The sequence below is a fragment of the Malus domestica genome, chromosome 02 (genome assembly GCF_042453785.1).
Source record: "Malus domestica chromosome 02, GDT2T_hap1".
Taxonomy (NCBI): Eukaryota; Viridiplantae; Streptophyta; class Magnoliopsida; order Rosales; family Rosaceae; genus Malus; species Malus domestica.
Window position 1 is genome coordinate 11,718,454 of NC_091662.1, and position 21,474 is coordinate 11,739,927.

At 36.0% G+C, this 21,474-nt stretch overlaps 3 protein-coding genes and 1 non-coding gene across 7 annotated transcripts; 1 reads left to right on the forward strand and 3 right to left on the reverse strand.

Annotated features, from left to right (window-relative positions):
- Positions 1–60: 60 nt before the first annotated feature.
- On the reverse strand, positions 61–6,769 carry LOC103407101 (vacuolar sorting protein 39-like). The gene is made up of 12 exons (XM_008346052.4): positions 6,158–6,769; positions 5,851–6,062; positions 5,491–5,622; positions 5,256–5,399; positions 5,054–5,166; positions 3,845–4,274; positions 2,970–3,299; positions 2,191–2,412; positions 1,709–1,951; positions 1,167–1,619; positions 856–954; positions 61–595 (listed from the first exon to the last, which is right to left on the reverse strand). Exons 1-12 carry the CDS (start codon positions 6,591–6,593, stop codon positions 395–397), a joined length of 3,015 nt encoding a protein of 1,004 aa, XP_008344274.2. The 5' UTR covers positions 6,594–6,769; the 3' UTR covers positions 61–394.
- A 1,684-nt stretch (positions 6,770–8,453) lies between these two features.
- TRNAI-UAU (transfer RNA isoleucine (anticodon UAU)) lies at positions 8,454–8,527 on the reverse strand. The gene has a single exon. It is a non-coding gene; the product is annotated as a tRNA-Ile (tRNA).
- A 354-nt stretch (positions 8,528–8,881) lies between these two features.
- On the forward strand, positions 8,882–11,068 carry LOC114819256 (protein AE7-like 1). 2 transcript variants are annotated; one of them, XM_029091116.2, is made up of 5 exons: positions 8,897–9,093; positions 9,204–9,309; positions 9,440–9,539; positions 10,298–10,343; positions 10,836–11,068. In XM_029091116.2, the coding sequence occupies exons 1-5, from the start codon at positions 8,982–8,984 to the stop codon at positions 10,934–10,936; spliced, it is 465 nt and encodes a 154-aa protein (XP_028946949.1). In that variant the 5' UTR covers positions 8,897–8,981; the 3' UTR covers positions 10,937–11,068. The 2 variants fall into 2 exon arrangements, with proteins under 2 accessions (XP_028946954.1, XP_028946949.1); XM_029091121.2 differs by lacking the exons at positions 10,298–10,343; positions 10,836–11,068 and adding an exon at positions 9,616–9,880 and having other exon boundaries at positions 8,882–9,093; positions 9,440–9,555.
- A 1,059-nt stretch (positions 11,069–12,127) lies between these two features.
- LOC114820463 (uncharacterized) lies at positions 12,128–15,354 on the reverse strand. Of its 3 annotated transcripts, none has more exons than XM_029091123.2 (6): positions 14,962–15,354; positions 14,345–14,443; positions 13,940–14,116; positions 13,461–13,559; positions 13,099–13,344; positions 12,128–12,702 (listed from the first exon to the last, which is right to left on the reverse strand). In XM_029091123.2, exons 2-6 carry the CDS (start codon positions 14,411–14,413, stop codon positions 12,403–12,405), a joined length of 891 nt encoding a protein of 296 aa, XP_028946956.1. In that variant the 5' UTR covers positions 14,414–14,443; positions 14,962–15,354; the 3' UTR covers positions 12,128–12,402. The 3 variants fall into 3 exon arrangements, with proteins under 3 accessions (XP_028946956.1, XP_028946959.1, XP_070664625.1); XM_029091126.2 differs by having other exon boundaries at positions 14,950–15,334; XM_070808524.1 differs by lacking the exon at positions 14,962–15,354 and adding an exon at positions 14,589–14,893.
- Positions 15,355–21,474: the final 6,120 nt, after the last annotated feature.

Genomic DNA, 21,474 nt, shown 5'->3' on the forward strand with positions numbered 1-21,474 from the left:
TCTAAACGATTCTAAATTACGGAAGAAGAATTCAACCTCGGATGCAAAACGACGGGCAGATTGACGTGACTAACTGACGTAACTCATTTCTGCTCGGGTTTTGTTAACTCGATAACAAGACCGGTTTTACATTTTACAATCTTTACAAAGAAAGCTATAAATAACCAACAACGAAAACTCACAACCTCACTCTCACAATCTACAAGCCTCCTCCAAACATCGCACACGGTAGTAGCCACTTAGAGCAAAACTAGCAAAACCCGGAATGCTTGGAGTGCCCGGCAAAGTGCAGAGTTAAACCACTTCCTTAAAGCCGAGACTCGTGCATGAATTTCAGCATTTGCTAACCGAAAGTGGAGGAAAGCTTTCTTTTAGCCACGTGAATGCTTGATTTTCATATCTTCCATAGCGGCGATCCTCTGCCCACGGTTTTCATACTTTGCGAGTCTCTAAAGCACACAAAGTGCACTAATGTTTTCCCGTTTGGATATACGGCAAAGACACTGGTTCCTATTTTCTTCCTGCAAAGGGAGCACATGCTGTCACTGGTGACCTTCACCACACCCTTCCTTTGTTCGTAGAGTTCATCTTTAACCTGTTTCGGATAAACATTTATTTGTTCAGGTAGTGAACTACGTTTACAATCGTGAACATAAATAACTGGGTGAGGAATCTCAACCACCTCAAGAGCATTTGAAATGAGCACTTTGAGATGGTACTAAATGAACGAAAGGACATGCGGCATGGAGACTAAACTATAACACATAACTAGGGGTTCAGTATCATCTGCAACAAGATCAAGCCAAGATACCTACTCGTTGCCAAACTTAGATTCCAAGCACGATATATGCATACCTGCAGGTTCTCGCTTTGTCTCAAACTCTTGATAACTGAAAGGTTCCTGTACGCTTCACTGGATTTCCTCAACAGGGGTCCCATAAATGGAAGCAAGTGCTGCAGATCAACAATAATAACACACAACTTCAGCATCGATATCAGGAGAAAACCATGCGTGAACAAAGCAGACTAAAGAGACATCAACATCAATACGTTAATCAAATATTTAAAAAAAAAAACAAATTTGAAATATTCTTTTCCACTATTGGCAAACACATTGTGTTGTGGTCAATAAAATCATATTCTTTGAGAATTAGTATGGTGAATACCTGTAGCTTAGTTTCCCTTGGCAAAAGTTTGAGTGCCTGAGCTCCATTTATTCTGTCCCACCTTCGGCTCAACAAATCAAGGACCTCATCAAGCATGATTTTCGACCCTCCTTCCTCACTAGATTCCTCTGCATCTCCATCACTCTTGCTACTGTCAGCGCTACTTTGACTGACTCTTATGTCAGGTGCCACCTCTATTGCAGCAATTTTTTTAGCACCACGCCCTCCTTTACTTTTAACCATATTTGCAGAACCAACCTTTGGTGTACCGATATTCTGAGGTGATACTAAATTTGTAATTCGCTTCTCAAAGTTCTTGGTTGTTTTCCTCGGATTAAGATAAATTTGTAATAGAGTTAGGTATATATTTCCGGAAGATCTTGAAGATGGTAGATGAACCAAGGATTCATACACGCGATCACAATGGGACAGTGCCAGCTCAGGAACATGAAGCTACAAAAGTCAAGAACTTAATCAACTCAAACAGGATTCATATAATATACATACGTATTGTGTATAGAATGTGAACATAGAGAAAATACCTTATGAACATAGAGAGATAAAGCAAGCTCATGTTGGTTCATTTTTCCCAACAAAATTGCACGCTCTTCATATAAAGCATCCGTTGGAAGACGTTTCAACAAAGCCTCCGGATTATATCCTGAGATACTCTCTAAAGCAGACAATAATTTCTTTCTTGTTGAGGAGTAAGTATGCTCATCCCATTTCTGCTGAGTACTTAAATCTGCATACCAATCAAGTACTTCTGATAGATAGATATGTACCTGCCATGCACTAAATCCATTAGAATGCAGTTTTTGCTGGTAAATACCGGCATACTACTTGCATCACCAATTCACAGAAATTACAACAGAGTAGCTGAAATTGGCAGCAGAGATTTTTTTTTCTTTTTCCTGCCAAATCTACCTTTGTACTTTTTTAGCTTCTCGGAAATTCCAAATGACCCTAAAATTCCAACTAATAAATTGGTCTTATTATTTTTGAACAATGTGTACATCCTTACCATTTCATTTTGCAGATTTCCAGAGATTCCATTTTCATCCATTGCAAGCATAAACTCTAAGTATGTGGCCTGCATGTTTGGAGCATGTTGCTTCAAGTAAGAGTTGACCAGGTCTGCTGGAATATTCCCATTCAAAAAGAGCTCAATTGTCTGCGTTGGACAACTTTCAAGAACAAGCATTGAATACTCCAGGACCAGCATGGGATCAGTCCCACAAAGAGGCTGCACATAAGAAAATCGGTCAAATATTTTAAGGTATTTTACACATATTTTGGTTCCTGATAAAACAAGTAATCTTAGCAAATATTCAAGTTCCTAAAACAACTTATTCTCCAAATGAAAAATGAAAAGTTTTATGTTCGATGATAACACATCAAACTTCATCCGTTGGATGAAACATTCAAATATAGTTCTTTAGTTCTGAAACTGAACCGTAGATCACAATTTTCAGTTCTATATATAACAAAGTATATGAAAAAACATAAGATGATAGTAATGCTGAAAAATTTGTAGTGTTCAGTGGAACAAAACAAACTCAGAGGAAATGTGGAAATAAATAAAAAAATTAGCCCGCCTTTCATAGTTGAAAATGGTCAGGCAACTTGTGCTTTTTACTTATCATTTAAAAAGGATTTCTGCAACACTACCATCTCATTCCAGACTCCAAATGTCAATTACAGATGAAATATAAAGCTTTCATATCACTAACATATTCAAATTTCTGAAATATGACCGGCAGATTCAAGATCAAAGTCATCGATCAGATGGAGAAAACCTACCTTGAGATATTCAACAATTGACTCAGGCTTTAACTTTTGGATAAGTTCAGTTTGCACTTGGTTAGATTTAGAATCCTCTACTAATTGATGCAAGAGTTTTAGAGCTTCGTGGTGCATTGAATTGCACCTGTAAAGTTCTAACAAAGCAGCGTAGTGATTATTTTTCTGGAGAATCTCCTCACATATTTTTACATCGCAGTAGTTAAGACCTTTCAGTAATTCCAAAGCCACTGAAGCCTGTCCAGTAAGAAGTAGAGCTTGGAGTAGTGCAGTATCCAGGATCGCTGCCATCTCCCTAGCACCAGAGGTAACTGGAATGCTGCCACGCCCCTTAGATACCAAAGATAATGTGAGGGTTGTTGATATCACAATTGAAATATACGATAGTAACTATATAAATATACAAAAATGTATTCAGGTTGTGAAAATCCAAATGGGCAAATGTACACACACAAGGTCAAATATTGGAGTTAACTGAGAAAAACTAACTTCTGACAGTTGCGTTATGCATGTTTGCAAACAGGTTAATCTAATGTAACAAAGCATGGTTCCTTCTGACAACCATGTGCATCATACGTAACCAAGCTAACTTTAATGAAGTAACCAAAGCCTAAGATTTTTCGTATTAAAAATGCATAAAGGAACAGCATGGTAATAATATATATCTCTTACTCACCAAAAAGAAGAAAAAAAAGGACTATTTGTTAGTTTCCAACCAAAACGTCATAATATCTGTGTTCACAAAATCTAGAATGCTGCATTTAGTGACACAAAATCCTGATCACACGTTCATAACCCATAGAAATTTGTGTATCAATACGAGATCACATACTGAAATATTGGAATCGTATATAAAACAAATATAATTAGTTTACCTTGTTTGATTTCTTAAACCTAGATTCATAGGACACAAAATTGTCTCCAACAGCATCTAAAACAACCTCTTCTGTCCCCTCAGCAGTGGCCTTTTCAATTATGCCATATCTTTTTTTCTGTAAGAACTTTATGAGAGCCATAAGAGTGTTATGGCTCATTTTCTTGGACTCGAGTGCTGCACTCTCCTCAGATTCCAGTAGTGAAGGCAGAGAGTGTTCCATATCATCTGATATACCAGACGAACCTCTTGAGAGATACAATGAATCCCCAGAAATATCCATTAGCTTCTCCGGATCAGCAACCATAGTTGTCTTAGGAAGAATAATAGATGGATACAAAGAAAGAACATAGGTTATATCCACTTGAGATGCCAAAAAGTGCTCCATGGCGTCCTCATAGGCCCCATTATCAAAAAGATGATGAGCATATCTATAAACAATAAAACAATCTCATTTAACATATAAAATTTAAAAGGCATAAAACAAGCATGAATTCCATGCAGCATCAGGTTATGAATTCTTCAAATCTACTGACTGGTTCGCACAAATAAAAGCATTTTAAAAAAGCTTGGTAAATTTTCACCTTAAAGCGTTTTAAGAAAGCATTACATGGCATACTTAAACACTGTCTGATGTAGTTCAACTTTAAATTGCATATAATATACATACATATATATACATGTGTGTGCATAAGACAGAAGGCCATATATATAACCTGTGATAAACGTGATATACAAGCAATCACTATAATGTCTCTTCCCAAATCGCTTCCTGACTTATCAAAGGTCAACGAGCATGTAATTGTATATATTGATGTATCCATGAACCTCATTATCAATCAAGACATTTTACCCAGAACTTTATCGCTTGCTATGCTTCTTGTCCAGCCATGTGGCCCCACCTAGTAAAAAATAGTATTACATGTCCAAGTGTGCTAAACAAATAAATTTCTCCAGCCATGTGGCCCGGCCATTGGCAACTCCAGAGTCCAGACTTATATAGCTCCAAACCCAAAACTCTTTCCTTAACATGAAAGGACCTAACCTTACATTGATGTAACAATTTATATTTGTGATTAATATACAAGTCAGTTTCTACCATATGCATGTTAGATGAAAATACAAACACATCAATTTTATTGCAATTTTAGACCAATACATTTGTTTATTCAAATAAACGAAAAGAGAAATGAAATTAGAAATTATTCACCTCATATGAATTGACCCCTCCTTTGCAGCTCTAAGACTTGCTTCTTCTGGAGGAAGCATCTTACACAATGCCAATGCTTCGTCAAAATCGCCAGATGCTGTTAATTGTACAATCTGCAGGGCAAAAACACAATTCTCACCTCCTTACCAAAGAAGATCATGCATGTACCGTAGAAGTTTAGCACATAGAGAATCAGGAATACCTGAGCACCAAGAGGAACAGGGAAGAGACCATAAACAGCATTCTCTAATGCAACAGTTACAGCATCATTGCTCTGTAGAATACGACGAGCATTTCTAAGAACTACCGTCTGTATCAATGGATATGGATCTCGGAGCGACCGTACCTGCAAAAGAAGGCATACCTGACCTGTGTCTTGTAAAATTTTAAAAGCAGAAATAAGTACTTCTTTCTATAGGAATATGAGGCCAACCTACCTCCACATATCTTGGTAACAGAGCAATTGCATATGGCTTCTGAACAACAACAACATTCGGGGAATCTGACCAACAAACCCTGCCTTCTTGACAAAGCTTCCCGTTTTGGTCCACAAAAACCCCAATATTATCCTAAAACACGAGAACACGGTAATCACTAATCAGTATTGCTTTTAGGAGTCCTTCTACTATACATCTATGTACGGTATACATTGCATTTTCACTTGCTAAATTTCTTTGGATTCTTCCGGGCACATCCAACCGTTAAATTCAGCAATCATACATTGATGTACTCTAAAAATTTTGCACTTTTATTCCGAAAAACACAAACCTAATGGGAGACACAACAAAAGCAAGTACCTTTCCCAGAAGAAGCTCTCCGGAAGGGAGAGAGACCACCAATGGCGGCGCTATCCTCCCCGAAGGAAACACCTCTGACAGTGCACCATTTGTAGAATTCAGTATCATATACTCTCTTCTAATCCCTATACATATGTTCTCTCCACACCATGACATCGACTTCACCACATCCGGAACCCCAAATTCCTTCACTTCCACAAACCCTCGTCCCCCTAAACACATTCAATTCCCAAATCATTTCAAAATTCGAGCATTTTCAACTGAAATTCCTAAAAAATAAGAAATTAAAAAAATCATGTGTATTTACCGTCGTGCCGGAAAATACAGACCCGCTTCTGCCTGGCGAAGCAAAGGAACCCTCTGCGGTCGTCCCACGAGTAGACATTGGCGCCCTTCGCCTTCGTGATCACGGCGATGGTGCCCAAGTTCGGGAGGCCGTGAAACGCAATCGACTCCGAGAGGGAAAGGAGGAGCTCTCGCGATTCCAGGACCTCCATTGAAACCAAGGGCTTCTTTGAGAAACCCGCGACGTTCCTCTCCAGCGCGTACGGTTCCTTCTGGAGCTTGTGACCGTGGTAATCGGACGGCGGAGAGCGGTCGGAGCCGGAGGAGTCCGGAGCGTAGATTTTGAGAGATCCATCGGAGCAGCCGATGAGGAGCTTCTGTCCGTACGATTCGATGGCTTCGATCTTCGTCGGGCAGTCGCTGATGAGCTCGAAGGAATCATAGGCACTGTGTACCATGTCGTCGTTGTCCTTTGATCGGAGTTCTTTTTGGCTGGGGCGATTAAAGAGCTAGGACGCCGTTTCCGTTGTTTAGGCTACGTTAACTAACTTTTAAACGCAGCCCCGTGAAAACTTTGGACAAGGACACGAATTAGGCTTATTTTCTGTGAAGCTTATTGGAAGAATCCGGACCCACTGTGAGGATCTCGGAATCTGTCAATTATATATGTTCATGATACATTTTACAGTTATAAATTATTTTAAATATTTTTATTTAAAATTAAATACAAAAAGTACCTGACAAAAATTGAACACACGATGTACGATAAACGGAAACGATTTACGAATACCTAGGATTCTCACCAAAAGGATTCGGAGATGATCATGTTGGTTATTGGAACTTATTTCAACTTTACTATGGGCTCGTTTGAATGTGCTTTTAAAATGAATGACATCACTTTTAGAGAAAATGTTTTTGGGTTCCAAAAGCATTGAAAGTGCGTTTCGGTAAGAAACACCAGTTATATGCTCTTTCTATGAAGCACTTTAAGTGTTTTTTCAGGATATACTTGCATTGTTACATCCCCACCCGGGCCCCCACCACATCTCGAGCTCGACTCCACCGTAGCACGATATTATCCGCTTTGGGCCCTGACCACACCCTCACGATTTTGTTTCTTAGAATTCACACGAGAACTTCCCAGTGAGTCATTCATCATGTGATTGCTCTCGCGCGAACTCACTTAACTTCGGAGTTCCGATGGAACCCGAAGCCAATGAGTTCCCAAAATGTCTCATGCTAGGAAGAGATGAGTATGTACACATAAGGCATAGAGGATCCACTTTTATGGGCGATGTGAGATGTTACATGCATCCTTACTAAAAGTTTGTTCTAAAAATATTTTCACCATAAGCATTTTCAGTCATTTTAAAAGCACTTTAAAATGAGCTCTATATTCTTGCAAGTGGTTTTTTACCATAATGGTGGAAATGTATTGAGTTCTTGCATTCACGGCGTGAATTTAAACCCCATCAATAGCTAATCTAACAAAATCTATCATATGACAAAAAATAAAAACTTTACTATATTCTTTAAAATTCAACTTTGGCTACTTAACTCTTAGAATTACGCCACTTATAAGTCCAAAAATTATGTATCAAAATAAAAAAGTATTTTGGGTGATTTCAATTTGGTCTTAAACTTTTTAGAATACTCCAAATAACAATGTAATATTTCATTGACGTTAGCCCAACATGAACATATAATTATGGAGTCCTAAATCACCAAACAGGTCATTTTAGCTAAGCTAAACTTTAAATTTGTTGTAAAAAATAAACGTGAGTTCGAAAACTGGTTTCCCTTTATTGTGCACATCATTACTTAATAGTTAATGCTAATGATCCAACAAATGTTTAATTTCAAAAAGTAAGATAGTTATTTAAAAAATTAATTAATTTAAAATCACTTGTAAAAAGTAAATATTTATTCCTAATTAACCCCACTATTTTTTCTCTCAGCATACATTTCTAATACCACATCTCTCATGAGAAAGAAATTGCAACACCAAATTTTTAATTTTACACGTGATTTTGTATTTCGCGAATGCTAAATTAAACGTATACGATGATTAATTTTGCGACCAATCCTCTACCGACCACTATCTCTCCATTGAACTCACACATTCAATAATTAAAATTTGGCAAATAGTTGGTTATGATTAATTGGCTGGTATAAGTGTAAGTGGGAATCGGACGTAATAATAGCATGTGAGTGGAAGAACCAAAGTTTAAAAATATTTCCCATAAAATAATGAAGAGTGAAAATAGTAGACAAAAATAAAAATGTAAAATGTAAAAAAATAGAAAAAGACAAAAAAGTGGTCCCGGCGGGGCTCGAACCCGCGACCTTCGGCTCATAAGACCAACGCTCTAACCAACTGAGCTACGGGACCATGATGTTAAATTTTTACACAATATTGTTAATGTACAAAACTGGATTCGATTATTCTCACGGGCGTTATTATTCTGTTTTGTTTGTATGGTATTGAGAAGTGACAACCGATTGACGTAAGACTTCTAAGTGGGACACGTGGCTTATTTTTAATTACTTGTTATATAAAAAAGTAACTAATAGACTAATAGTACAAAAATAAATAAATAACCCCTCAGGTCTGAAAAAAAAAAAAAAACTGAAATGTTTCGGTAAGTTTTTCGATCTTTCAAAAAAATGAATAAAAATGAATAATTATGACTTGCTATTAGTTGTGCTCATTAAAAAAGAAAAAAAAAAAAAAAAAAAAAAAAAAAGCTAGAGCTCGTGACCAGGTAGGTAAAGGTGGTTGGTGAAGTAGATAAAATAAAAGACTTGGACTGGAGTGTGAGCTTGTAAAGAGAAGGAAGAAGAAGATGACGTTGGGTCTGATCAATGCCAACCCCGTGGTCCACGCTAAGAAGGAAAGGGTTGCTCGCACCGAAGATCTCCACGCCGACGACGCCGTCGATCCTCTCGATATCTATGATATCCTTTCCCATTCCATCTCTTACCGCCTTTCTTTTTTTTTCTTTTTTTATTTTATTTAATTATGTGAAATTTTGCTGAAATTTGCTATCTTTGACTGGAAATTGCAAATTTCGTGAGGGATATAAGAGATCCGGAGCACCCCTACTCGTTAGAGCAGCTCAGCGTGCTTTCGGAGGAGTCGGTCACCGTGGATGACAAGCTCGGCCGTATTCTGTGAGTATCATTTCTCAATTTTCAGCTTCAATTTTTCTTTTTTCTGGTAATTTGGATTCTGGGTTTTTAAAGAAATCACCAAAGTTTTGATCTTTATTTTTTATTTTATTTTTTTGAAATTTGATTGAAGGATAACTTTTACGCCGACGATTCAGCATTGCAGTATGGCAACAGTGATAGGTCTGTGCCTGAGAGTTAAACTGAAACATTGCTTCCCTCCTCATTACAAGGTCCGTCAGTTTGCTATGTTAGAGATTTTGGTGCATTGAGTATCAAGCGATTAATTTATTCTCCGCGTCCTGTTTTTGTTATGCGAAAATTCTGTGGTGCTTCGGAGTATAGAATACCAATGGCTGTAGTTGCAACGAGGACCAATATTTGATGCTGTTTAGTGCAAACACTCACGCTGCTAGATGAAACTCGCTTGTATAATTCGCGTTGAATTATCATGCTAGTTGCGTAATGCAATAGTTGATGTGTACTTGTTACATTCCAAAGATGATTACGATCGTGTGTAAATTGGCTTGTAATGTGATTAGAAAATGTTGCTTACCCGGCACTACTCCAGCTATTCGTAGTCTCTCTCATATGTCATAGACCCCATAGCTTTCCCTCCATTTTTTGAGAGGGTTCACAGAGAATCTACCCTGGGGTTTTTACAAATTATACTCCCTTGTGAGTTGTGACCGCCAACTTAGCTATCCCCCCATTTGGAGTTGCTCAACTCTCTCCCTTGCACTAGCAGTCTTCCGCATTTGATCTTTAGCATCTTTTGATCCCCTTATCAACACATAATTGACCGCATATTTTGACCTAGAAGCAATTACAAATCAAGATTTTTCTTTGAGCAATTGGTGTATGTTGAGAAATAAGTCTGAAATGGTAATGAGAAATCACATTATACAAGACTTCATCAGGTGGTTATCTTTCCATATTGTAATTGTTTATCTATTTGCTTAACCATGTGTTTGATGATGCATTACAACAGGTTGACATTAAAGTATCTCCAGGATCTCATGCAGATGAAGAATCAGGTAATCTCGTTTCCCCTGTTCGAATCAAATAATGACTAAGAAATCTTATCACGATATCGTCTTCTGGAAACAGCTGTTGTGAAGTACCTAAGGAATTGTTGGAATGATTGTAACTTTGTATTGTGCCTAGAGAATTGTTGTAACTTTGTTTTGTGCCTAGGGAATTGTTGGACCAATGGTTGTTAGATTGGTATTCAACCCACTCATTTCGCTTAATGTCTTTACGCTAGAATAGAAAGGATTTGGTTACATCTCTAAGTGGTTTTGAGATAAACGTTACCACTTACCAAACCGATTTTTGGTGCCTCGAGATGTTTTTGCTCAGATACACATGATCCATCAATGACACCTATCTTGGCTGTCATTGATAGCATGTCAAGTATCAAGAATGCATCAATAGTAGTTTGTCAATTTCCAGTGTGCGAGAAGTAACTTTTCTTCATTGCATTTTGACATGTGAGATTTAAAATTTGTTTCTTTCCATTTTCCTAGTTAACAAGCAGTTGAATGATAAAGAAAGAGTTGCTGCTGCCTTGGAGAACCCCAACCTTCGCCAACTTGTGGACGAGTGCCTGTATTCCAACGAACTCTGACCAAGTAAACTTCATAGCTCAAAACCCACTGTACAGAAGAAACATCAGTAATACATATGCTATAAGAACTTGTTTTGTTGTAATATTACTTGGCATGTTTGTCTCTTATCAAATGGAGTTGCTTTGCGGTCAGTGGCCTTGTTATATCTACATGAAATTCAGCTGCAAACAAAATTGTTTCTAAATGTCTCAAAAAAAACCAAAAAAATGGATCATTAAAAACATTCTGTTTATAAAAGAAATAATAAAAGAACTCCTGGATTGAGAGAAATGGAAGTATATGAATTGAGTGGAATTAAAAAAGATTTAATAATCAGTAATGCTTTTTAAAAATCAAATGGATTCGGTCTTATGCATACGCGAGGAAGGTAATCAAAAAAGAAAGAAGTCATCTAGTAAGCTCTGCACCTTGTCTGTAGGCTGTGTTTGGATTTGTGTAATAATATCTAATGTGGTTTGTGGGCAACCAGTTGCATAATCTTGAATTTCATCAGCTTATGAATAAAAGATTCAGCTGGAGATGCAGCCATGCGTTTCAATCCTGGTTTGGTACTGGGGTGATTTTGAAAAAAGTGGCTATCAAAAAAAGCTAGGAGTTTTTTTATGTTTGGTAAACATTCAGCTTCAGCTTTTTTTTCACAGTTTTGGATGAAAAAAAACCAAAAACACAAAGCTGCAAAACCCATCTTTGAAAAACCATTTTTTTTTCACATCTATTTTACATAAAAGTATCAAACACTATAATACTGCTTTTTTTTTTCGAAAACACTTTTACAAAAAAGTTTACCAAACACTCTGCCGCTTTATTTCACAGTTGCTTATTCTCATAACACAGCAGAAGCAATTTCTTTCCAAATGACAGCAATACCAAACCAGCCCACAAGGTGGTGGTTCGTCAGTTGTAGGCCTTGCCTTGTTTGTTTCCCTTAAGAGGTCTTGCCTTGCATCGTGGTTCATACTCGGGGCAATCAGAAAGTAAGTAAAGCCTCTTAGGCGAATGGTTAGTTTGGACTTCGGGAGTGAAAATAAACGCTCTTAACCATTTGAATTATACTTTTACGACCTGCTATTTCAATGTCAACGTTGCCACGTTGATACCTGGCAAGTCACATTGTAAGGCACTGGCATACTATCGACAAGTGAACTTTGCCTTGTGAGGGATGTGAAATGTTGCAGCAATTGGAATGTATATGAAGTAACCAAGAGAATAAAAACCCATTAAAAAGATAGAAAAACATCACACTGTACGTTTAAGTCGAGAACGTCAGAAATACAACTCAGAGGTTATCGATCTCCCCCGTATTTAGCAGTTAAGTACAGTAGTACAAATGCTTATTAACCCGCAACGAGGAACTGAACCACAAACCCCTCCCAGGCCTCATTCCGAATTCAAAACTAAAGACAGCTTGTACTCATTGTATAACTCTTTAAATTCTTACTATACTCCACCGGGCCGGCCAGGGTAATCAGCTAGCCACAGGTGCAACGGGGAGAGGCTCCGGTGCCACCTCTGCTCCAGAATGCCCATTTGTTATATGGAAAGGCTTCTTATCAAATCCCCAGAACTTGGCAGTTTTCACATCATCCTCCGCCATCATTCGTGAAAACTCCTCGTGGTTATACTTTAGGGTGGCTTGTCCCCCAAACTCGCTCGGAAGATTTTCAGCATCAAAGAATGTCTTCATGAGCTCCACACTTTCTTTACCTTTCGGGTATACAAACTTCACCTTCTGAAAGGTCTTGGCATCCAGGAAGTACTTGACAGCCTACAGAAGTGAAAGGCAACAGGAAGATCATCAAATGACAGATATAGTTGCTAAGCTACAAATGTTGTACCACTAAATATAATGTAAGCGAACTCAAACTATAACCAATGCCAGATCATATCAAAAATGAAGTTTTTGGATTTACATCGGACAAAGCTCGAAGAACCATGTTTGATATTTTTATAATGGCAGGATAAAAAATGAAAATGAAGGATACTACAATAATCCCAATGAACCCTCACTAAATTCCCTTCCAGTTGAAGTTCTACTAACCAAACTTTTATATTCTGAAAAATGAAAGTTGGAATACTGATGCTTCAAATTCAGTTGAAGAAGTATGGTGTGGGAATATCCGTGTCAATAACAACTTAAAAAATTGCCATGAAAAGTTCATACCTTCCAGAATGCCTGAAAAATTCTTGGTGGGTTATATAGAAATGCAACCGCAAGCCTCTCGGGGTAATGGTTCTGTAGAATGTTAATAATATCCCGGGCTGTCTTGACAGTGACATTGGTGTTGATTGAGAATCCAGTGAAGTCTACCAACCATGACATCTGTTCTTGACCTTCGGGAAGGTTGAGGATACCATTTTCTATAAGATAGACTAAATGGCGGATATTATCTTCGGGCGAGTTTGTGTTCTGAAAGAAGAAATAAAAAACGAAAAAGAAAGAGAATTGAGTTAAATCTATTAACTATAAGCTTACTGAAAGTGTAACCATGTTTTAGGGGGTGGGGAGGATAGCCTACTACGGACCTGCTGTGCTGGCCTCATTATAAGCACACTCCTGCCAAGTCGATCGTGGAACTTGGCTCTAAATACTTTGCCAGTCTCACCTTCATGCGCTATTTCATGCTGAACAATGACATGTTTCAGTGGTGAGTACAAACTTAAATCAAACCCAAATAGTGAATTGAAAATTTTCCTAGTGAACTAGAATTAATCATCAATAAGTATGACGGGCGATAGCCTGTGCAATGCACAGAAGTAAGCTGCAGATGATGCAAATGAATTAATTAAATGAACACAATTCACACGCAATGTGGTTGGAGAACACCATCTGAGTCCATATTAAGTTTTGATTCTGCCATATATTTGATGAAAACAAAATATACAAACTCAAAAGTTGATCAGTTTATGCTCAAGCAGAATTACCAACATATCAAGAGAAATAAACAACCTACAAATATATCTATTTCTAGTTTGTGAATATCATAAAAGTTCATCCAACTTACCCAACGGGTTTCTTCAGGCTTATAAGCTGCCCTCCACTTCAGTGTCTCTTCAACCATTTTCTTCGCCTTCTCAAGATTCCAGCTTCGAGCTTCCAAATATCTCCGAAGGCATCCATCGGTGCAGTACTTCAAATTGCGTCCAGACAGGGGGCCAAGCGCTGCCCTGAGTTCTTTGACCTGAATGTACATTCATGTCATTCAACGTCAGATTTCTATATTGCACACTGCTTTGTTTTTCCATCAAAATTGGAAGGTAAGCTTTAATATTTTTGGCCGACTTAACAATTACGATCATGTGTACGCCGGAGAGGCAGACCGATTTACTTGAGATACACAACCCCTTTGGATTGCCAGTTGTACACTTTTGATATTACTACAAACCAGAAAAGTAACTAAATTTGTTACCTTTGCATCTTTTTGTGCAGAATCATCCTCAGGGGTTGGTTTTTGAGATTGTCTTCTCAGAAGATACATGTTGCTCACCAATTTACTTCACTTTTCAACCTGCAGTCCATAACAATGGTAAATAAAATGTTAAAAAATAATATAGTTTAAAACATTCCTCTTTCAAATACAATTATACAACAACTGAAGAAAGAAAAATTCACCCACTTCTTCCTAGTAAAAAATCAAAAGCATTGAAAATTACATGATCTTCAAGTTCAATCTAAATTCACCAAATATTTAACAACAGCAGCTAGTTTCACATTTGGTCAACTCCCACAAGGTAAAAACGACCACACTAATTTCCAACCCAATCTTTCACCAAAAACTAATGATTTGTAACACAATCAGGTAAAATCATACAAGATCCATTTGGAGAAATGGACAAAAGGGGTGTAGCTACAATCATTGGATAATCATTTGGGAGTGACAGATCCACTAAAAAATCACAAAAACATGATAAAATACAAAAATAGCTAACGGGGTAATTCTTGGGCAGCTGTGTAATTTACAAAAGCAGCTGAAAAATCTCATCTTTATTGTTGGGAACAGAAGGAAACGAATACCTTTGCACGTACCTTTGGGTTGATGAGAGAGAGAGAGTAAAATGAGAGATCCCTGTGGGGGAGGGGGAAGCAATAGGTAGCTTTGTGCTTAAGACTTTTACGGCAATTAAAAATGTTCTAGAGAGAGAGAGAGAGAGAATGTGTTTGGTTAGATGATGTTGATTCTTGACGTTTTAGGGGGTGGCATTTACTGGGATTTACCGAACGAGAGGAGGATTGAGAGCAATGGGAAGGAGAAGGGGATTGAAATTGTGAAGGGATTAATGGTTGGGATTTATATAATTCTGGGAGGAAATTGGCGTGGTGATGTGTGAGAGTCGAGAACACCAAAGTTGGCTACTTTTTGGATGTCAAGGTCTGCGACTGCCACTGACTTTATCAAAGTGGGGACTACCTACCTCCATTGCTTCTTTCTCCATTCATTTCTCATTCATATTTATTTTCCCCTCTGTTTTTTGTTTTATTCATATATTTATTTATTTATTTATTTCTTATTATATGTTCATTTATTATCCTGTGAACGGATCCTCTTTGTGAGGATTCCATAGATCCTTCAATCACATTTATTCATTATACATGGTGTGATAAAAAATTATTATAAATTTTTTTATTTAAAATTGAATATAAATAGTACCTGACAAAAACTAACCGCATAATATACGATGAACGAATGTGATTGGAGGATCCCCGAGATCCTCACAAACAGGATTCGGCGAGGATCGTCATTCTCTTGTGAATGTTACCACGTTTATTTTCTATTTATTTAATTATTTTCGTTATTTTCGTTTAATTTATTTAATTCGGCAATCGGTAATAAAAAATGTGTGTAAGAAGAGAATAATAGAGCAGGGTTATCATTTCTTAAAAAATTAGGGAAGTGTTATTGGAATTCCAAAAATCTCATTCTACACTCCTCACAAGTGTATTTTTCTTTCCTAGTATAGAAAGTTTGGAATGTAGAATGAGATTTTTGGAGTATTAATAACAATTCCCAGAAATTATACATGATCTTGCAAAGGATCAGAGGTTCAAGGTTTTTGTGGTGTCCCCTGGAACCTTCTTTTCATCATTGGTGGCATCAGTTGGTTGGATTCATAGTTAACCAGGATCAGGTGGAACCATATCTTTCGTTAGTAAAATTTTATTACGGATGCTTTTGCTCATCATGGCCTAATTGTTTCTGATAGTCATATTTGAGAGGATTAAATTTTCAAGTTTTGCTCGGACTGCTTATTTCTTCGGTTGTACAAGGAACGGTTGTTTTCGTGATTTGTCTATGTGAACGGAGTTTTTTCTCTATCAGAAATAGAAAAAATAGGGGTATCTGCCAGAAAATATTATAATAAAATTTAATGGACCCATAGTGGTATTGCACGACTGAAATGAGGAAAGGAGGTGGTAGATACAAATATTTATTCATGTACCTAAAAGCAAAAAGGTTATCATTTTAAAATAATAAAAACTAATGAAAAAGATTTTAAAACTTTAAGTTTTAATGATAAGAATAATAAGGGTAAAGTGAATAGTATCATAATTGACTTTTTAATATAAAAATGTGATTTTTCATTAAAGTGAACAGTACCTAGAGTTTTTCGTTAAAATTTCATTTTTAAGTTTGAATTTCATGAATAGTGAATTCAATACTAAATTATTCTCTCACTCCTTAGTATTTATATAATGTTGTATAAAAAAAAGGTTTGGTTGTTGGTAGCCTCCTTGGTTGGAGCAAATTTTATGCTCAACTCACATAAATGCGAGAAAGATGTATGTACTTGTGACGACTTTGATATATAGTTGTGATCGACTCAATTTTGATGGTGAATTTTTTTTTTTTTTTTTTTTTTTGTTTGAATGAATTTATAAAGTGCCATATTATTAATTGTTTGCGACACTACTACCTTTACTGTGTTTTCTTTTATGAGATACCTATTAGTGTTCATTTTCTTTACTTATTTAGACATATTCCTAAGAGTTTCTAGAAACGTTACTTACCATGTAATAATTTATTGTCCTTGTACTAAGAACCATGTGATATTTCTTGGAATTATTCTATTGTATAGATCGCCGTTTATAGTGGAGGGAGAACATTTTTACAGGCAAATTCGCATTCAAATGAAAAGAAAGAAACAGAATTTTTTCTCGCTTCGTTTTGTTCGATATCAAATCATCCTCTAGCTCTTTTTATGTAAATATATCGTTATATGAAGAGAAAGATACAAAGAGACAATGAAAGAGAATGACAGAAATGCAAAAGAAAAAAAATGAAACTTGAGTTTAGGTAAGTTATGTTAGAGTAAATGTATAAATATAGAGAATAATCCAAATGGTGACTTTAAGGTACGACTTGAATCGTTTCCTTAAAGTGTTATTTGCCCCCACTCAAATGAGTTTGCTAAAAGGTTATTGACAAATTACTCCCAGGATACAACAAAGTATTTAATATTGAATTAGCAAAACCGAATTATATTCCCTTAGAAATAACTAGAAAGAAATTGTATAAATGTGACAGAGAAAGAAGAGAGCAAGAAATGTAGAAACAAATTTTTGAAATTGTGTAGACAATAAATTTCTGAATGAATTTCTCTTCTACCAATTTACTAATATATAGGGAAGATTGCACCCGTTAGACATATCCTTTAGTTTTGAATATGCCTACTCGGCATGAAATACATCATTTGGTTTTGGGTATGTCTTATCGGTATACAACTGAATTAATATAATATTACAACAATATACCCAATACGCATGTCTGATGCAAAGCATCAATTACCAAAGGTTATGTATGTTAGTAAACTATGCACTAGTCATACATGTCTTTTAGCAAAGTTGGAAAAGTCACATTGCTTTAATCTGATGAAGAGTAACTGTTGGGCAAATACCCAACTTCTTCCACACGAATATATTAATATATTATTAAAATCTTCAACAGGTTAGTTAGAGAGTATATGTCATTACACAATTTTGAATCATTTTTTCAGTACTTGTTTGGTTTTGGGTATGCCTAGCCATAATTATTTGGTTTTGAATTCTCTTTTTGCGAGAATGAAACATTTTACTTTAAAATGAAGAAAAATATCACTAGACTATAGTGTTAAGTTACAAAAAAAATCATATGCTTTTAATATTATAAAAATGTACAGTATATGGGGTTCAGGCCAAGAGTGCTATTACCGTTCTGCCCCATCGGTTTTTAAAATGGAACTTTAACAAAAAGTTACATGTACTGTTCATTTTAACGAAAAACCACATTTTTACACTAAAAAGTCAATCATGATACTATTCACTTTACTCTTTATTTTATCTTCACCATTAAAACTCAAAACTTTCAAACATTTTTCATTAATTTTCTATTTTAAAAATGACAGATCCCCGCAATTATCCATACCCAAATGACAATCATAAATCTTTTTCTCTACAATAATTTCCTTTTACATCACGCAAATAACGTGTGTGATAACTGTAGTTGAAAATTAAGCAATCATGATGAATGCCTCTTTATTTTTTATGTTTTATTTTGTGCCTATAATTCTTTAATAACTCATGAAACACACCAAAAATCAACCAATATAAAATAAGGAAAACTAATGAAAATGGCTTGAAAACTTTGAGTTTTAATGATAAGGACAAAATAAAGGGTAAAGTGAATAGTACCAGGATTGACTTTTTAGTGTAAAAATGTGGTTTTTCGTTAAAGTGAACAGTACCAGGTGCTTTTCGTTAAAGTTCCCTATAAAATAACTAAAACCATATATGTAATACACACACATATTATTATATTGTAATTTATAATTATAATTTAGTATTACGATCTAATAATATTCTTCTTCACTTATAAGTGAGAGGTAGGTTCGATTTTCGTCAAAAGACGAATTTGAACCATTGCTAGCCCATGAGACTAAGCTCACCCACTCCTCCTTAGTGTAGATAATATCATTTTTTTTCAAAAAAAATATATATGTATCTATAGGGGATCAGCTGGTAGCTTCACCACGTCAGTTCATCCTTTCGGGAGCCGAAAAGATTTATAGAGACATTTCAGTATTTTCCTGACCACCATCGTATGATTCACCAGCAATAAAAATCGAATACAGAACATACCATGTAAAATAAAAATCTGAAATTCGTCATCAACAACTTAATCATCCCATCCCATGATGATAAAAGGCCAGCTGTGTTGAATGTAGGCTTTGGTTGCTATGAATTGGGATATCCGTACATATTATTATTATTATTATTATTATTATGACCAATAAATGGGCGAAGAATTAAGAAAAGCGACTGGAAAGTGGAAACCTCTTTTTGTCAAAGACGTAATTCAAGTCAAAAGCGCTTCGTGTTAAAGAGGTTTTTCAATATGATTGAAAATGGAATGATATATTACATGTCATTATACAAATAGTTGGGTATTTATGTTAAAAAGTTAATAATTTAAAAAATAAAATTTCTCACCCCTTATAGAGAAACACGTGATGTACCACTTCTGTCCGATCACAATGAAAATTTTCTCCTGGGGATCTCATAGTCCACTCATGCATGTTACATGTCAAGCCACAGGAAGAGATAAATTGTGGTACCCAGCATGTAATTTGGGTTTTTAATCAAGATGATGCCATCATAAAACGCCAAGTATAAAGGAGAGATTTTTGAATAAGGCTTCAGCTGTAGTGAAATATGATTATGTACCTAATTTAAGTTTACCCAACATAAACTATGATTATGTACCTAATTTAAGTTTACCCAACATAAACTAAGGTTGGTAGGGTTGGGACCAAAATGGAATGTGACCTCGACTTATGAAATAAGCACATCTGTCATAAAATTAATTAGCAACGGATGGAAAAATTCAAAGAAGATGACATCACCCAAAGACAATGGTCAAGTCATTGCGTTTCAATACACACCCAGCGATTTTTACGAGGGGCCGGTTCAACAAAGTTTGACAACTTTTTTTTTTCTTGAGTTTAGAGTTTAGGGTTTACGGTTTATGAATTGTAAGTAAATATATAGAACACTCCATACATGAAAACCAATAACCACACTGAAGTTGATACAATGGAACTACCCAAAGCTCAATGGAGTATACCAAATAAAAAGTTAGCTAGATTAATACACTTGCATTAAGTTTGGTGAAATGCACTTTTGAGGTGCAATTTAGATCACAGTTTGTGGGATCAAGATCTTTTTCAGATCTCACACTTCAGCATGCGACCAAGCAATTCGGATCATTCAATTTAAATCTTACGGTTTTCATTAGCTGATTTCATTGGTCCACATTACAAACAATCTTTCCCAACGCTCAAATATCTCCCTCTCTCTTGAAAGCTCCAGGTTCCTCAATCTCCAATCTCTGGAGTCACACTCCAGAGATAATCTCAATCTCAATTTGTAACCACATATGGCTTGAAAAATTGGCAATTATTTTAGATTAAATAATTTTACGAAATGCTTCATTTTTCAGTTCCATATTATTAAGAGGTACAGATGGATTCCAACAACCAAACAACTCAAAGCCACAACTACTTGCCCTACTACTCTTCCGACTTCCGCTTACAAATAACTGCCAAAGTTCAACTAACACCATCACTTTCACTTCCCACTTACACCACACACTAACCTCCTCTAATAAAAGTCATAAGCAAAAAGACAGAGAGACTTACATGAAATGAGAACGTTAAAAAGGTAGTGTCTTAAACAAGGTTTTAAAAGACACTAGGCGCTAGTCGGGCGGCGGGTTGAGCACCTAGACAGCTAAGCGGGGGCTTAGGCGGACTAAGCGGATTTAAGTAAATTTATTATATTTCGTGTAAATAAGTGTCTGTTTATACTTAAAATATATATAAATTACAACAAAAATGACATATATATTATGAAGTATTGGAACATAATAAAAATATGGGGAACAAACATATAATGTGTGTTTATATAAGTATTCAACAAGTCTCTTACAATTTATTGAAAAAATTAATATGAATGAAATTTATCTATTTTCTGTTTATGTGAGTTGCAACCTACGGGTGCCTAGGTAGGTTTGGGCGGGCTAGGCGGTAGGTTTAGGCGCCATTTTTTAATTTTCAAACACCTAGGCATTAATCGGGACAGTGACCAGCCGCCTAGATGCTAGGCGGGGATTTTTAGAACAATGGTCTTAAATGTATCATGCATAGCTGCGTGTTTTGGTTTTACCACATGATGTCTTATAATTAATTTGAGACATTGCAACCATGACGTCAGAGACCAATAGACAAGTAGTAGAACGCATGACAGAATCTAAAGCCAGTGAAAATGAAGGACAAGCCTTTAATACTTAATAAAACAAGCAAGATATAAATTAGACATTTAATATGAAAATATGTATTGAACTAAGAATTTCCGAGTAGAAGGAGATTTACGCTACATCATGAGCATTAAAAGGTTTTAATAGTCATTTACAAATTCTCCAGAATTCCTCGCAATCTAATTAGTTTTTCTAGTTCTTATTTTTAATATTTTGCAATGCATTTCTTACTAATTTAGCTTAAATCTCGT

What these genes read in the sequence shown, in the direction of transcription:
- LOC114819256 (XM_029091116.2), top strand. Translation starts at nt 8,982, where the DNA reads ATGACGTTGGGTCTGATCAATGCCAACCCCGTGGTCCACGCTAAGAAG. An exon ending in GCTTCCCTCCTCATTACAAG is followed by an intron (nt 9,540 to 10,297) that starts GTCCGTCAGTTT and finishes GCATTACAACAG; the next exon opens with GTTGACATTAAAGTATCTCC. An exon ending in TCATGCAGATGAAGAATCAG is followed by an intron (nt 10,344 to 10,835) that starts GTAATCTCGTTT and finishes CCATTTTCCTAG; the next exon opens with TTAACAAGCAGTTGAATGAT.
- LOC103407101 (XM_008346052.4), bottom strand. Translation starts at nt 6,593, where the DNA reads ATGGTACACAGTGCCTATGATTCCTTCGAGCTCATCAGCGACTGCCCG. An exon ending in GGTTTAAGAAATCAAACAAG is followed by an intron (nt 3,300 to 3,844) that starts GTAAACTAATTA and finishes TTGGTATCTAAG; the next exon opens with GGGCGTGGCAGCATTCCAGT. An exon ending in GACAAAGCGAGAACCTGCAG is followed by an intron (nt 596 to 855) that starts GTATGCATATAT and finishes TATCCGAAACAG; the next exon opens with GTTAAAGATGAACTCTACGA.
- LOC114820463 (XM_029091123.2), bottom strand. Translation starts at nt 14,413, where the DNA reads ATGTATCTTCTGAGAAGACAATCTCAAAAACCAACCCCTGAGGATGAT. An exon ending in CTGCACAAAAAGATGCAAAG is followed by an intron (nt 14,117 to 14,344) that starts GTAACAAATTTA and finishes ATGTACATTCAG; the next exon opens with GTCAAAGAACTCAGGGCAGC. An exon ending in AGCCTGAAGAAACCCGTTGG is followed by an intron (nt 13,560 to 13,939) that starts GTAAGTTGGATG and finishes GTCATTGTTCAG; the next exon opens with CATGAAATAGCGCATGAAGG.